The 16,281-nt window shown below is 37.7% G+C and overlaps 1 protein-coding gene across 7 annotated transcripts in view; it reads right to left on the minus strand.

Moving 5' to 3' along the window:
* Nucleotides 1-5,519: 5,519 nt before the first annotated feature.
* CCNY (cyclin Y) overlaps nt 5,520-16,281 on the minus strand; it is a 125,237-nt gene continuing 114,475 nt past the window's right edge. For 6 of the 7 annotated variants that reach the window (XM_030488556.1, XM_030488549.1, XM_030488591.1 and 3 more), the window contains 2 exons: nt 14,419-14,581; nt 5,520-8,570 (listed from right to left, as the gene is read on the minus strand). In XM_030488556.1, coding sequence (XP_030344416.1) covers nt 8,454-8,570; nt 14,419-14,581 — 280 coding nt within the window. In that variant the 3' untranslated portion in view covers nt 5,520-8,453. The remainder of the gene's footprint in view (nt 8,571-14,418; nt 14,582-16,281) is intronic. The other variant, XM_030488572.1, reaches the window with a different exon arrangement.

Here is a 16,281-nt window from a genome sequence, read left to right on the forward strand (position 1 = left end):
AGCACAGCTGCAGTGACAGGTACGGCACCAGAGGAGACTGGGTTTGTCCTCTTTTTAAAGAGGATCTCTGCAGACCGATGCAGAGAGAAACAGCTGCAAATACATGTTAGGTTAGAAATGCACAGGGGCTGTCTAATTATACAGACACAATTTGGCTTAAACACACTGTGTACGTAAGCTGACAATACAAACCAGTGCAGATCAGTCTGCTGAGTTAGATGTTTTCAGTGCCTAGGAGGGGGAGCTGAGAGGCAGCTCAGGATTTCAGCTGTAAGGACAAGGGTGAGGATTTTGTGGCATGGCTGCCGAGGGAAGCTCGATTTCCTTGCTTGCTTCCTCGGCCTGGGCACTAGAGCTCAGCCTGCGGGCACTTTCCACTGCCCCAAGCGGTCCTCTTCCCCTGCTTCCTTATATTTCTACTTTTTATTGCATTTCAGCCTGACATCCCTGGGAGTGCACCTCAAGTCTTAAAAAGGATTGATGGGGTTGGCATTTTCTGTTCAAATCCTGAGCAATTCTGCATTCAGGAGAATACAGGACATTCAGAAAATAGAATCACAGAATCCTAGAATCATTTAGGTTGGAAAAGACCCTTAAGATCAGCAAGTCCAACTGTTAACCCAGCACTGCCAAGTTCACAACTCAACCACGTCCCTAAGCACCACATCTCCATCTTTTAAATTCCTCCAGGGATGGTGACTCAATAACTTCCCTGGGCAGCCTGTTCCAATGCTTGAAGATATTTTTCCTAATATCCAGTCTAAACCTCCCCTGGCTCAACTCGAGGCAATTTCCCCTTGTCCTATTGCTTGTTAGTTGGGAGAAGAGACTGACACCCACCTTACCCCATCCTCCCTTCAGACAGTTATAGAGAGTGCTAAGGTCTCCCTTGGGCCTCCTTTTCTCCAGGCTAAACAACCCCAGTTCCCTCACCTGCTCTTTGTAAGTCTTTTTCCTAGACCTTTCAGCTTCGTTGCCCTTCTTTGGATGTGCTCCAGATGCTGAAACTGTTTTTAAGGACACATTATGAAGAAGAAAAACTGAGAGGGACAAGTATTAGTCTGCTGAAGAAATCAAAGTTGCAGTTTTCTTCTGTTCCCCATTCTCCCCAGCCCTCTGAAGCTTTCAGTTTATACCACAATTTGTAAACAGTTCATTGTTCATGTTACAATATGAAGGGGACAGTGCCAAAACCTGCAATCTTGTATCACTAGATTTACCTACTTGTAAAAGTCCAAGAATCCAGACAAATGCATTCCTCAGGGAGGGAAACAACAGGTTCAAATGACATTTAAAATAATTATTTTCTATTAGCAATCAGATAAGGAACATAAATTCCTTATCTAATGCAGTTAATGAAAAGAAAATGCTCACATGTGCACTCACATACTGAAATCGTCAAGGAAAATTCAGCTGAAGTCTGAGATTATTTAAAAAAATGAAATGGAAAAATTAGATGCTGATTTGCAACCTGTGTATTTCAGAGAAAATTCACAACTGATTTCTTGCCCTGGTTTCTTTTTCTAACAGAAAATTCTTTTAGAAAAGTTAGAAGAGAAAACGTCACAGCTGGCAATCAGGTACCTAAGCACACAGACCTAGCACGGTTTAGCTATCTGCATGCTTTAAGGAGCAGAACAACTTTGTTCTGCCACATGTCAGCAGAACAGAACAAACAGAGCAGAACGAAAAAAAGCCTTTCTGATGTACGGTAGTGGCAGGCTACCACAGAAAAGCAATGATTTCATGGTCTAGATTTCTTACAGATCAGAAACACTGAAGATGTTTGTACTGAGATTCAGAAGTAGATTAATTATTAAATGGGAACACAGAAGAATCAGCCCAGAAGAATCCTTTGTTCACTGGAGTTAGTGTCAGGGTGACATGGCTATAATTTCTCTAGATTAAGTCAATACTGCCGCTTAATGCTTTGTAGCATTTATTTCTGTTCAGCTGAAAAAAAATCTTTGACCCAAAGCCTTAAATCCCAGCAGATCTGGAAGATCGCTTTACCTGCCTGTATGCAAAACCATCAAGATATACCCAACTATTTTCCTATGTTACAAGAATCATTCCTCTAGTTTCCTAGAGGACAGATATAGAATTGGTGCCCTCTAAAGGACTATTAAAGTACACATTCAAACTCTGGACATGTTCCTATGGTAAAATGTAAGGTGCACACTTGTTGGCAGCAGTTAAGTATTTAATGTTACAAATGCTGGTGGTGATTTGGATTTTTAAATCATTGTGCAAAGCTACATAAAGAAGGTGGAAGATCATTTTCCATCTCTGTTCACAACTCTGCTAGGACCAATGCAGAATTACTCTAACTACAACAATGGACTTGAGGCTGGGGTGTGTGTGGGAGTGTCTGCAATTCTCCTCACCCTCCCACCCTGACTTCAAAAGTGTCATTTATATGTACAGGGAGGTCTCACAAACAGGAGACTGTTTTTACCTCTCTGTTTACACAATGTTCATACTGATGAAGCCCAACAGCACTGCCAAATTACCCCCAGCAGCTTTTGTTCTTAACAGGAACACTTCTACATTTCTTATTTTTTTAAGTCTACTTCCAAATATTATTGGTTATATTCTAGTAGTTGGTCAGCTAAGCTTCTGCATACAGAGGATGACCTTTTAAGGCCACAAAAGGAACAGGATATAATTATGCAAATAAGGCGACCACCAATACTTTCCAAACACTGCTAGATTGTGTGTCAACATGAAGATAGTTCTGCAGTTCTAATGCATGATATTAAAATTATTTAGTGTGTATATTTTACGTGTTGCTTTTGTGCCATTTTCCTTAGTACAATCTGGTCTTCCTCCTCGTAGCATTTATGACAATACAATCTGCATATCCTGTCCTGCTGAAGGGAGACAATTATCCGTCAAACTCCTTGCCCAAGAAATTTAACATCCTCACACTACTCAAAGTATCATCAAAGCCTTTTGGTATTAATACCACAGAAGATACAAATACATTTTCTGGTCTTTATTTCCTGGCTTATTTTAAAACTATGCACACCTAATCATGCCTTATAACCCTTCTAGCACACCAATCCCCATCTTTTTGGCCTCACTTTTTTCCACAGAAGAACGCTTAGCTTGCCTGAAATATGTGGAAGAGAAGTATGCGGTCATGGGATGATCTGTATTGCTTAAATCCAAGGCAGCAAGTGCATCAAAGCTGCCAGCTCCTGAGATACTGTTTCCATGGAGAATAATTTGTACTAATGTCTAAAATAAAAGGGCATGAAAACCCTGAGGCAGTGAAGCAAGACAACATACAGGTAACAGAAGAACTAGCGCTAGACTTAAGCGTGCTGCAGGATCTCTTACGTGAAGGTGGCTTACTCTAAAGCCTAGTTAGCAAAGTCCTCACGTCACATGAGTAAGTCTTCATCTGCCTTTTGAGGATGTGCTTCACTGCCAGTGCATTCAAAGTGAGCAGCAGTGCTAGTTCCAAAGATTTTCTTGGTTCAAAGTTTTACTGCAGTTTTACTGCAGTTTTACCACAGCACGCCAGTCGAAGTGTCAGAGATGCATGGAAAAATGAAATTCTGAAACTATATTCTGTATGTACATTGAGTAGGTAAATTACATAAGTACATTGTGAAATTGTACCTCACAGATAGAATTTTTCACTTTTTGTTACTTGCTGCTCTCAATCTGTAGAGACCATTGACATATTCATGAAAGATACTGTCCAGTGCCTTGAGTGAGCATTACAAACTCTTTACAGAGATGATTCTGGACAACTCGTATGAATAATGTAGGTATACTGTCACCTATCACCACGCCAAGAAGCTTGCTTAGTGTATCCACCAAAGAGTATTATATCTAGCTATGAGGTGAAAGTCTCCACCAATAATGCTGAAACACATTATACATGGTGTAAAGGGCATGAAAGAAAAACTCTTTCTTTTTTTCACATCAAATCACATCAGACCAACCATTCTAGAAGGAACACAGGAAATACACTCTATTTGTACTGCTGTCACCTGTCTTCCATCTGCCATCCTTTTGCGTCTTCTTCTGATGGGAAGAGTCCGATGACCCAGCCCAGGCAACAGAAGTAAACTCAAGCATTGGCTTTCTTGGCTAACGTATTCAGTCATTTTCATGCCATGGTTCTGGGATTCAGCAGCCAATTTTTTGGATTCTCACCTGCTCTATTTCATTTCCTTTTTTAAAGAATTTTCTCCTAGCAGTGGCCGCTACATATCTTCTGTCATTACCTTTAGTTTATGCAACTGAAAGTCTCATCAGTTCTGTGGTTTCCTCCAGATGCAGTTCAGTTGAAGAGAAAATACAAACAGCAGAACAGCACTTACTGCAATTTGGGCACAGACACCAACATTTCCGTATACATCTAGGTCGCATTCATGCAGGAATGTTTGTCTTTATATTTGATTCTTTTCTCAGAACCTCCTACATTCACTAAGTGGGACCCTGCTGCAGAGGTAGGCAGATGTTTTCAACTACTGTCAATTCAGGTAAAAAGAAATAAAATCCTTATTACAGGAATGTGTTCAAAACAGAAGTGAGGAAAGTGCCAAAAGCTAGGCTGAGCTTTTCCTTATCCCTTACGAAGACCACATAGGAGCAGAGAGCAATATGAGTCTGGAGTGGATGTGCAGCACTCCAGTTAGTGGTTTAAACATGCCACTGGAAAATGCAACGTTCATTATCAACAAAGGATGACTGTGAACAATTTGTTGCTTCAGCTGTTAAGGCTTTGGGATTTTTTCTGGTTCTGCTCTTTCAGTTCCTCTATCCCCTCCCACATACTTCTAATTTTATATATAGCCAACACTACCAGATGTCACTTTGTCATCTGCCACCAATACACCATCACCCTTTTCTGATGAGGTTTTTGCTACTTCTAATCATTAGGTTATATCTAAGGTTTCTGGCATTAGGAAAGCTCGAAAGTAGAGAGAGGTGTAAAAAACAAAGTCTGAACTAAGACTCTATAAATGTAAACAGCTCTTTCACCATGTTTTTCGTTTACATGATAAACAAAGCTAAGGGAAACTAAGCCATATATGCTGATCTCTCTCGCCCCCTCTCAAAAAGAAGATCAATAAAGAAAAAACACAATTCTTGAAAAGGATACTGCTACCCTGCTATGGGACAGGATTTTGTATTTTCCAAGCAATAGAAATCATATCATTTGAAAGACTGATGGTGTTTGTGGAAGGTGGAAAAGATGATTTGTCTTCTTTCTTCTTTTTGCACTTTATCTCACAACTCAGCATTCTCAGTCCCAAAGAACAGTGTCTGTCAGAATGGTATATATCACTGACAAAAAAATAAACAGAACCCAAAATATAAACAAGTCTCCAGATGGAAAGAGGAATTAGGAAAACATCCTTGGGCTGCAGAGGGATGCATGGACAAAAACCCTTACAAGATGCCTTTTTCAAATATTTATCCAATTATCAGTGCATAAGTGACAAAACAGATGATCCAATGGTTCAGCATATAAAAATAATTCATTAAGACAATAATGCTTGAAGGGACAGGTTTATTACATCATCTCCTACACCTTTTCGTTTCTGAGCTGGTGACCAAAGCAGTAACAAAAATCTTAATCCAGAAAACATTTACAGCAAATAGAATTTCAAGTTCTGAAATGAAAATCACAATGTATTTGTGCTGTTAATTAAAACGCTATTCGGTTCTCCTCCCTTCTCATCTTCTAGAGATGACTCTCTAGCCTTGCAATGGCATTTTCCATAAGTAACGTTTAAAAAACTACACTGAACACAACATAATCCTAAATAATAATTCGTTTTTAATTACATGGTATAGAATACCTTGCAAACAAAAGACACTCCTTAAGATTTACTGACAGGTACTGTATTTTTTGGCAACCTCGGAACAAACCAGAAAAAAAAGCAAAGAATTATTCTATAACCACGAGGGAAAGAAACATCCATTGAAATGTAGAGGATTCATCTGGCAAAACTTAAACTAAAGAAAAAAATCCACACTTACAGCAGATTTTTTTTTTTTTTTTAATTCTTAGTGCAAGAAACATAACCAAGTTAATCACAGAATCAGTACTAATTAAGAATATGGAAAATTCTCCTATACAGAGGTAGAATCCAGTGCACAAGGCTAAAACGATATTCAATAGTCTAAACAAGACTGAGCCAGGTTTTACGGAATCCACTTTTTAAAGTATCAGACTGTATGTACATACATACAATAAATAGACTATACAATCTTTAAAGTAGTTTAATAAACTTCACAAAAATTATAGTTGATGCATTGAGATCTTTACATAATCCAAAGTTCATATCTCCATCACCCAGAAATGGATAAAACCAATATTCCTGATATCAAGTTAAATGGAAAATAGTTTAGCAAAGTGTTGATAAATCAAAATATTTTACATATTTTAAAGCCTAAATTTATGCTTATAAAGGATGAGTTTCAAATGCTCTGAAAATGTTCCTTTAGATACTATCTGTAAAGAGGTTTCAAATGCTGTAATTTGCATTTGTATTGTTATAAACACTTTCCTTACATTCCACGTTCAAGGGAAAAATGGACTTGGATACTCACAGTTCTGATGCATTGGCACAACAAGAAGTGATGAGAATGAGATTATTTTAAAGGCCCAAAGGATGTCAGGAGAATTTATGGACAAAACCTTCATGTCTCAAACTACACAAATCACATTAGAAAGTTAACAGAAAACTGTTTGGTATTACTACTTCAATCCTGTCAGTGCCCCTCTGCCTGAAGGCATCTGATTAGCATTGCACTGGAAGTCAAGTGTGCAGCTCTGGGCCCCTAGGTTTGCTACAAGCCCATAGGGCTTAATAAAACAAATATGGAATCTTTATGGTTTACCACAGTAGTGCATAAATCAGGGACATCTGTTGCCATTCATTTCAGTGATTGATAGTCACAAAGAAAGGATTTCAAGGAACTGAGAGTTTTGAGCTCTATTTGTCTAAACTGTGCAAAAGAAAAAGAAAGGGGAGGGTGGGGGGGGAGAAATCACCCTGGGAAATGATAAAGCAAATATGCTTATACTGACAACTTATTTTCTATAAAAGTTTCTTACAAATTCCAAGGCGGCAACAGCCACAGTAAAAGGGAACTAGTAACAACAACAGAAGAGCGTAATACTCAGAGTTGAAAATTATGTTCACAGTTCGGTTACTGTTAATTTCTATAAGCACCTAGGATGAAGAACATGAGGGTCTGTGTTTTAGCTTCAAAATCAAATCTATTTGTGACAACTATCTTGTTAAGATTTCCATCCTGCTCTTCTACAGGCCTTCTCACTGGAATTATTTTTTTTATTATTTTTTATTTTATACAAACAGACTCACTTTGATTTAAAGTAAACATATAAAAATCGAGAATATTGCTTGCAACAATGGACCTGGAGGTGAAGGAATGAACTAGTCAGGCCATACAAAACCAAAATAATCTCCCTCAGAATGAATTCTGCTAACTTCTAATGCTATGAAAATCTGCAAAAAGGATCACAAGATCTGTTGCAAACTTCAGAGATTTGGCCCAAGTCTTATCATCATCATCTGAATACTTTAATAACTGTATCTTTATATTAAGGAAAAATAAATGATTCCAAGAACTCAGGAAGGCACACGCACCCAAGTATACTATAAATAAAACACATCATGAAATTACGAAGATCTTCTGATCCCTGTACACACTTTTGGTTCAGCACTATGGTCAAGTTCTCTCTTTTGAAATACAATAAAAGGCATACAAGAAATATAACATATGCATAATAATTATGAAGAATAATGCTAATAAGACAGCTTACAGAGAAAAGTGCAGTGAAAAAACCCAACGCTATTTATTCAGGGGCTTGTGCTACTGTAAATACAGACTTTGTATTTCTTGCTGTGCAAGGGGAAGAATTTATCCTGGGAAGCAGCAATGAGGAATGCAAAATAAAAAAAAAAGAAACCCAACAAAAAATTAAAAAAAGATATTAAGAGAAACCTTTATGATGGAACTCTCCCAACTTCATTCCTCTAGAGCACAGTCATCTGACTACATGGTTTGTTTTCATGCTGCCATTTCTCTTCATGAGTACAGCTTACTAGAAAATGGCACAGTTCTTAAATATATTTCTGCCTCTACTTCATTTTTTTGTTTCTTCTTCCAAGCACCTGATTTGCTGTTTCCTCATAAAAAGGGTAAAGCTGTTAGTGAGAGTGAGAAAAAAAGTGTTGCCCATCTTCTCTCCCGAACACGGATTTCTCCATTCTCCTTCCACTAGGTATTTATTCGTGTGCTACACAATGGGGAGGCACTGTAAAGGCAGCTTGACAGATTTAAAAATAAAAAAATCAAAAGTCTTTTTTCTTTAGCCCCCCACCCCCAGCCCACCCCGAAAAAAAATGGATGGATGAAACAGTACGTCCATAGGAATATTCCAGTCTCCTCTGTTAGGAGATAATAGCAGGGGACCATCTAACCACAGTCAGATTGTCAGCACTGACTGACCGTTTCTTTGCGGCTTTCCTGAAGTCCTTGTATTTATCTTCACACAAGCGGGAAATGGCCTGTAAGACAAAAGAATGAAAATACCTCAATTGCTTTGACCACAGCTCTGCAGGTAAAATAAAACTAAACACAGATTTCTACATACAGGTAGAATTACAAAAAGTCATTTCATTAAGCTAAACACATGAAGAGCTTCTACCCAAATCCTCTTTCTTGTTTCATTAACCTTAAAAGAAAGAAACACACTGACATTGCATTGCCCACCACAGCTGCTTCTGAAGGACTCAGTGAGCATATTCCAAGCCTGTTCTTCACAGGTTAACCATCACAGGTCTTATCAAGGGACCTGACAAAGCTTACCCACTGTGATATGGAAACTCATACGTAGCACTTCATTGGGGAAAAAGTAGTGGAAAACTTAACAAAACAATGTAAGCATATTAGAGAAGGCATAGAGAGGATGGCTCGTAACTTTTTTATTTCCTAAAAGGTCTTGTAGTAATTATATTTTTTTCTACTCATAAATGGTCTGGCAGAATACTTGCCCTACTTTGCTTACAGAGCTGACGTTTCCTTGTGCTTCAGAAGGGGTGACTTCTATGTGATCAGGCTATCTTATAAGGTGCCAGTGGGAAGTGTAACTCATATTCAGAGTAATTTAATTTCCATTAAAAATACACAGAAATTTTAAAAACCTTTTAGAGATACAAAAATTATTCAAATATCGACTCCTATTATACTACAGTGGAGTTAACATTTTGTGTTTCTTCTACCGTTTTTAGCTGAGTTTAAAAAAATATTTATTCTAGACCTCATATGCACAAATATACTGTGCCTTCAAATAGCAGGTCTATTAGAGTTCATAAAGGTTGGGACAGGCTACGGTTGGCATCAGTAGGGATGTTAACTCTGGCATCAAACACACAGAACTGCAGAAAAAGCTCATTGCAAGGAGTACTCAAGGTCAAATTAAAAAAATAAGATGAACTAAACCAGTACTTTTATTTACTCAGGAATGCTTTTAAATTGTGTTTTAAGATGAGGTGTTTAATAAAAAGCACCGTACAAACAAAGCCAGTACAAGTGTTTGATTGTAAAACAAGGCAATACAAATAAACAGCCTGACTCCACTGATCATCATTTACTTTCTTGAGATTTCCTTCTATACTGCAGCAAGTTGCAGCAGCAAATTTAATTTTAGTAGTCCTGCATAGACCAGAGGCAGGTTTGACAGAAGCACACAACACATACATCTGAGAGCAAATTTACCTCATGCTTTTGTCAAGCAAGCCACAAAAAATCGTTATATTAAAAAAACAACAAAACCAAACCAATACAAAACCTACCACCACCACCAAGAAACCAGTTGCTACTTTTTAGTTGGAAACTGAATTTCCTTTTGTTAAGGCCATTCTTCAACAGTTTTCTTTTTTTAGTGCACATGAAGAGCACAACAGAATAAAATAACACAAATATTCCCGTTGCTATGTAAACCATAACTTAACTCACTTAAAACTGCTTAATAACATTTTATTAACTTAACCAGGGACTCAATGGACTAAGAATGATCATGCAATTCAGTCGCATTTAAAATCCAATAGACAAAAAGTGTTTAATCATGAAATAATATGCCAAGGCATGGCTTGGCAAGTAAGTGTACTGAGTTGGAGCTCAGCTTCTTTCAGCTGCCAAATCAGGCTATTACCTTAGGCACCGAACAGCCAGAGAAGGTAATGACTTCAAAATTGTCTGTTTCACAGGAAAATTTCTATTCTGGCACTTGCTCAGACAAAATGAAATTTTGCTTGGAAGTGGCACTTAGTATTTGGCATCTCTAGGCTCTGGTGATTAATCATATGGATAAGAAACACACTGACTGATGTATCCGGTATCTAAAGATGCCTCTTCATCTTCAAATAATTTACAAAATTGACATTTGGAGCCTATTTGGCAAGTTACTTAGGCAACTTCAGCATAACATATGGGGAAACAAGACAAAAGCAGAAAATTGTAAATATTTATTATTGTTTTTCAATTAAAATAAATCCAAATAGCTTATAAACACCTTTCTGTCGTCTGATATTTCTGTTGCTTTTATTGCTAGAAAAATAAACCAATTTTTGCAAGGGACCATTTCTCATATGAAATCAAAACATTCTTAAAACCAGCAACACTACTCAATCACGTGAAAATTTACTGCACTTGACTGTAATATCTGTAATCAGCTAGAAAAATGAATACATATATATTCTTCCATTATATATGTGCACACAGAACTAAAAGTCAGTTCCTCTGCTGAGTTATATGACTCTAGACAAGTATTTGAGAAGGGAGAAAGGCAATAGCAGTTGTAGTACGAATTTTGGCTGCATGCACACATTTGTGCAGGGTGCGAAAGCAGCAGGGCTGCTATGGCTTCACTGCTGGGAATGCACAAAGGCACACAACTGCGAATGCAACACCCCCCAAAAAAGGATAAACCAGAAAGAACTTAGCAGGGACAGACAGCAGTAAGTTGGGAAGGGTTATATATAAGGTAAATGGGGGAAAAAAATAAATAAAAAGATCACTAGAACAACTGGAAGTTGTGATGATGTAGGTTCTCCTTTATTTATGGAGAATGAAAAGAAGACCAATCAGGTTACTCCTGACAAAAGAGCAGAGTAGTTTTGCTCTCCCTCCCTTCACTTCTTGGCTAAGAGGGTTCTGAACATACAAAACAGGCAGGCTCGCAATCAATCACTGCAACAGTAGGAATATGGAGGCACTTTTCTACCTTGTAACTTACATATTTTTCTCCTCTTTTTTGTCTGTTTGATCTATGGGACTGTACCTCTTTAGGGTCAAGAAAATACAGCATGTAGTTCAAAGTTTGAACTATGTGCTCACTCTCACTATCCTAACAATAAAAAGCTCAGACAACATAGTTAAATTGGGAGTGCACTAACAAATGCTCTTACAAAATCCAGCTTTGAAACAGGCGCAGTACTAACGATCACAAGCAGAAATAGGGTAGGCACGTTTTGTAGACTTACCACAAAGAGCAGAATCTGAATCATGTTTAGTTCAGCACATGGGAGAATAACCCATGAGTTATTCTCATGGTGCAAGAGTAGGAATTTACAAAATAGTGGATTAAGGTTGGATATCCAACAACTTCATGGCAGAAAAATCTCCCATATTAGAAAACAGTTCTCGGGAGAAGCAAAGGAAGCCTTGGTATTTGACATAATTAAAAGGAAGGAGGAAACATGCTACTACGTATGCTGGTTGGAACAAACAGCATTGGCAGGTGGACAGACTGGATGATCTAATGAAATGTTATTTTCCATTTTTAATTGGCATGATTTCACACAATGGGGTAAAAAAAAAAAGGAAGGGTCATGAAAATGGTTTCTGACTACTAGCTGGACTGGTATAACAAAGTCAGGACACTTTTAGGCCACAGGCTGGTGAAAATGAAAAAAAAATACTTTCTTTTAGTTATTTAAAAGACAAGGCTGCTGATTAAGTGTTAATTGTGGGAACACTGAATAAGGAAAAACATCTACTGCAGATGCTCCAGTAAGTGGTGTCATTTTTAACAAGAACTATAACCTCTTATAACACCTCTAAGCTGATGGATTTTGTCCAGCATTTCCATTTGATGAGGAATGGTATTTACAGCCTTGTCCTTGGTCTATGATTCTATGATTCCTGGGATTATTTTTTTTTTCATCACAGGTATGTCAAGGTTATGATATCTGCAGAAATAGCAATGCAGATTCTGCCATGCCAGGTCTAACATTCCTGCTTTAGATACATAAAATATAGGTTGAAAAATGCAAAAGTAGCAAGGATGTGTTATAATATAACCATTTCTCTATGCAAAATCTTCTGTGATCTCCAGTGTCAGTAAATATGTTATTTTACATCTTAGGACTGAGCAAGGTCCTTTCAGTTTACCAGACACTGCATACATACATTCGCTATGAGCCTGTTGTCCTTCACCAAGGACTGCAGCTTTTCTCTCAGTATCAAAAATATCACAGCCTGTGTGGTACTACATCTACTCCACTCAACAATCCAGGCAACTGTTTTAAAAACAGAGAACTCTTGGGCTGAACAGCACACGAGAGACCTAGAGAAGAGCAGCAAACGCATTTTGATAACTCTTGGCAAGCTAAATGCCTAACTGCACTCAGGGAACGAGACTATGAATTACGCTGTCAACTAGTTTCAAGGGCAACACTACTGACAACCAAATATTGCTAGGGAAAAAGGCAGTTCCCTTCCTTCTGGCCGCAGAACGGAGGCAAGGAGGTGGTAGATGGAGTTGATTTCACAGCAGATACTCTCCCTCTTCCCTGAAGAGGACATCCTCTTTGGCTAGCAGGGTTACTTACAGCCAACTTCTGTTGGCAGCACGAGGCATCCCTAGCATGGAAAAAATTGTAATAATATGGATTTATTGAAAAATATTCCTTTCTTTTTACATATGTTCAGTTAGTACAGAAGAACCACCAGTATTCTCTGGGTATTTACAGTAATTTCTCTTTTTTTTTCTTCAAAGGTTTTAGGAGCTACCGTTCTTATCTTCATTTGAAACCTGCTATTACACACAGCGTGTGACACAGAGTGAGTGTTGGGAAACTGTGCACTAAGTGTCTTCAAAAGTAATTAACTCAATTTTAATATATGTAATGGCACTTGTTATCAAGACCTCTAAAACTTACTAAACCAACTCTTCTCATTTAGTATTACAATCCAAATGAATTTTCTTTTTTTTAAAAATTCTCTTCAATAGAAACAAAATCTGATGCAAATTTACATCACACTCCATACACAGAATTAAGTTACATCCTTAATTGCAGCTATCTGTGAAATTTAGAATATTTAGAAAGAATGAAAAATACAACTTTGGTGAAATCTGCTTCAATTCTTTCTCCACCACTTTCTGTTCCCATTACAGTCACAAACAAGTCAATTAATCTTCCCACACACCATTTCCCCCCACAGAAATGTGTAGAGTACTGCCTGCCTGCTTTACAGGAGCACTCGGAGTTTCAGAACATGCAAACCTCACTCTAACCCACAGGCAAACCATCTCCAGTGCAAAAGCTGTTACATAAAAACATACAATATTAAAAGCAGTTAGCATCTAACAACAAATTTCAAATTCAGTAGTAAAATATAGACACATTCATGCAATAATGCACTTATTTGAAAAACTTCATTATCAGAAAGCTCAGGAAAAATAGATTCCAGCCTTGCAAAGTGCTCACAATTGGCCCGTGATTTTAAACTCCTCTCCTGTCTGTGGAAATACCTAGTGCCCTGCACTTCACAGTCGACACCATCTGACATCGTGCTTTCTGCACATGGTATATCCAGGTCTCATAAGCATTCACGATTTATCCACTAAAGACGTGCTCATTTCTGTTTTCCCACTACCGAGAAAAACACTACGTAATAGAAAAACACCAAGGCAACAGACTTGGATCCATCTGAAGTGGAGCATTAGCAGATATCAAGCACATGGAATAGTTATTTTCAGCAATGCTTGTTAATATTCTGTCCTTTAAGGTGGATAATCAGTTTTCAGAAACCAAATGAACACACAAAACCAGACTGTGAATACAGTCATTGTAAAACTTGTGGATACTTTCACAAGGCCTATTCAGACAACTGGAAGTGAAAAATAAATGGAAAGCAAGACAAGGTATGAAGCAAATCAGGCCAAAAAGCTGTCCCCATGTCTGTGAATACCCAAAACATTAACAAAACAGATGTAAAAATAGGGACACATGATATTCTAATATCTCATGGGAATATTTGGGAAGAAATGGGAGAAGGGAAATACAACACAAAAATTCCAAATCCCCCTATATGTTCATCTGTGAGCAATCTAAAAAGAAAGTGTTTTACCTCAAGTTTATACGCCCTGTCTCTGCTGAGGGGCTCCAAAGGAAAACTCAGGTTATTTGCTTCTGCCAGGGAACGCAAATCAAAATAATACTTGGCATAAACACTGGAGGGAACATTAATATTGAACTGCAACAGCTCAAGAAACTGGCGTTCCAGCTCATTCCTGTTGAAAGAAGATAAAATGTGAAAACATACTTCAGTCTGTGCATTCTGAATGTAATTTACTTTAAATTGCAAATGGTATAAACCAAGTTAATTTCTTATTCTTGCCAGACACAATAACCGTAGCCTAAGGTTTGACCTAGCCTACCAAGTTCTAGTGGCATACATCCATCAGTGAGGAATATGACAGATGCTGCACCTTGCAGCTGCTACTGCAGTGCCAATCAAATCCAGACACAAACTTTTGCTAGTGGAAGGGCACCTTTATCAGTTTAGCTAATACAATCTGGGAAAGAAAAGTTAGCAGGAAAAAAATCCTTGTCGTTCCTGCTGTACCTCCACTAGGTGGATCTGCACACACACCACACAGCTATGCAAACACGAAATGCAGACGTGCCCTAGATTTGTCAGACATCTCTCATAAATGCCGCAAAGTACTCTAACACCTAAATTACTGGAGAACTTATTTACTTTCTTCAGCCTTTCATCATCAATCATTTAGAACTAGTCATGGGAAACCTGAAGTTTTCAGCATACTGTCTTATCTTCATGAACAGAATAAAGCAATTTTTCCCTAGGCCACGCAACCAAAACTCACAGGGGTGATCATTTATTTTTCAGTACCTAAAACAAATGTGTTTGTCAAAATACTTGATAGGAACAGAGGTACTATTTGAGCTTTCACCCCATGAAAACTTTGGTATACCAATACCAAATACACCACTATATGAGGAAGTATGTTAAGAAATAAGCGAATCAACAAAATTAAGCACTGGAAATGTTCATAAATTGCATGGTAACTAGATATCCTACATTATACTTATGCAGGGACATATGATATGTTCAAAACAGTGATTTCAAGATAGGAGAACTAAAAAAATCAATGGCTGGTAAAAGTGGTCCATGTCTGCTGAAGAGTATAGGGACTGCACAGCTGTGTCACCAGCAGGTATTGACTGACTACAATACTGCATTTAAGATACATTTTGACTGCAGTGTAAGTGTGCAGGCAGATGACAATAGAAGAGGAAGGATCTGGGGATTGAGAAAAAAAGTAAAGTTTTTCAGCACTGAATTATTTTTCTTATTCTCACTCTTTACTCTTACATCACTTAGAAAATAATCATTGTCCTTCCTCACCTTCACACTCTCTCTGCCAAAATTCTGTTTACATAATGATCAACATTAATTAACATTAAAAGACTAACTCAAAGCTGGATATGGACCTCTCTGGCATGAAATCACTCTGTTGAAGATTCTAGCTTTTAAAAAATCCAAATGAAAAAAATTACATTTTAAGATGTCTATCAATAAATGCAGAAGATCATCTTTAAATGTCCTTTTATACTGTCAAGATTTTACTTTCTGCAAGCTAAACCTAAAGGTCTATGTTAATGGATAACATAAAACCTATTTTAACAGAGAAAGATATTGGCTGTACCTCTTTTGAAGAGCATCCCCAAATCTTTAAGAAAAACACATAGCTTCTGATTTTTACTATACCCTACCTCCCAGATTTGAAGGTCAGATCAGGAGACTAACTACAGCTGAGAAAGAACAAAAAAATACAGGTATTTCTTCTTCGAAGTAATATAACTTCACTAACCACCATATCCTTCTTCCCCCATACTTCTCATTAGACTGCTTTAGCACATGCTTTCCTCTGACCCCTCCTGAAATTCACACAGAAATTTAAGGTAA

Source organism: Strigops habroptila, chromosome 1 (genome assembly GCF_004027225.2).
Source record: "Strigops habroptila isolate Jane chromosome 1, bStrHab1.2.pri, whole genome shotgun sequence".
Lineage (NCBI taxonomy): Eukaryota > Metazoa > Chordata > Aves > Psittaciformes > Psittacidae > Strigops > Strigops habroptila.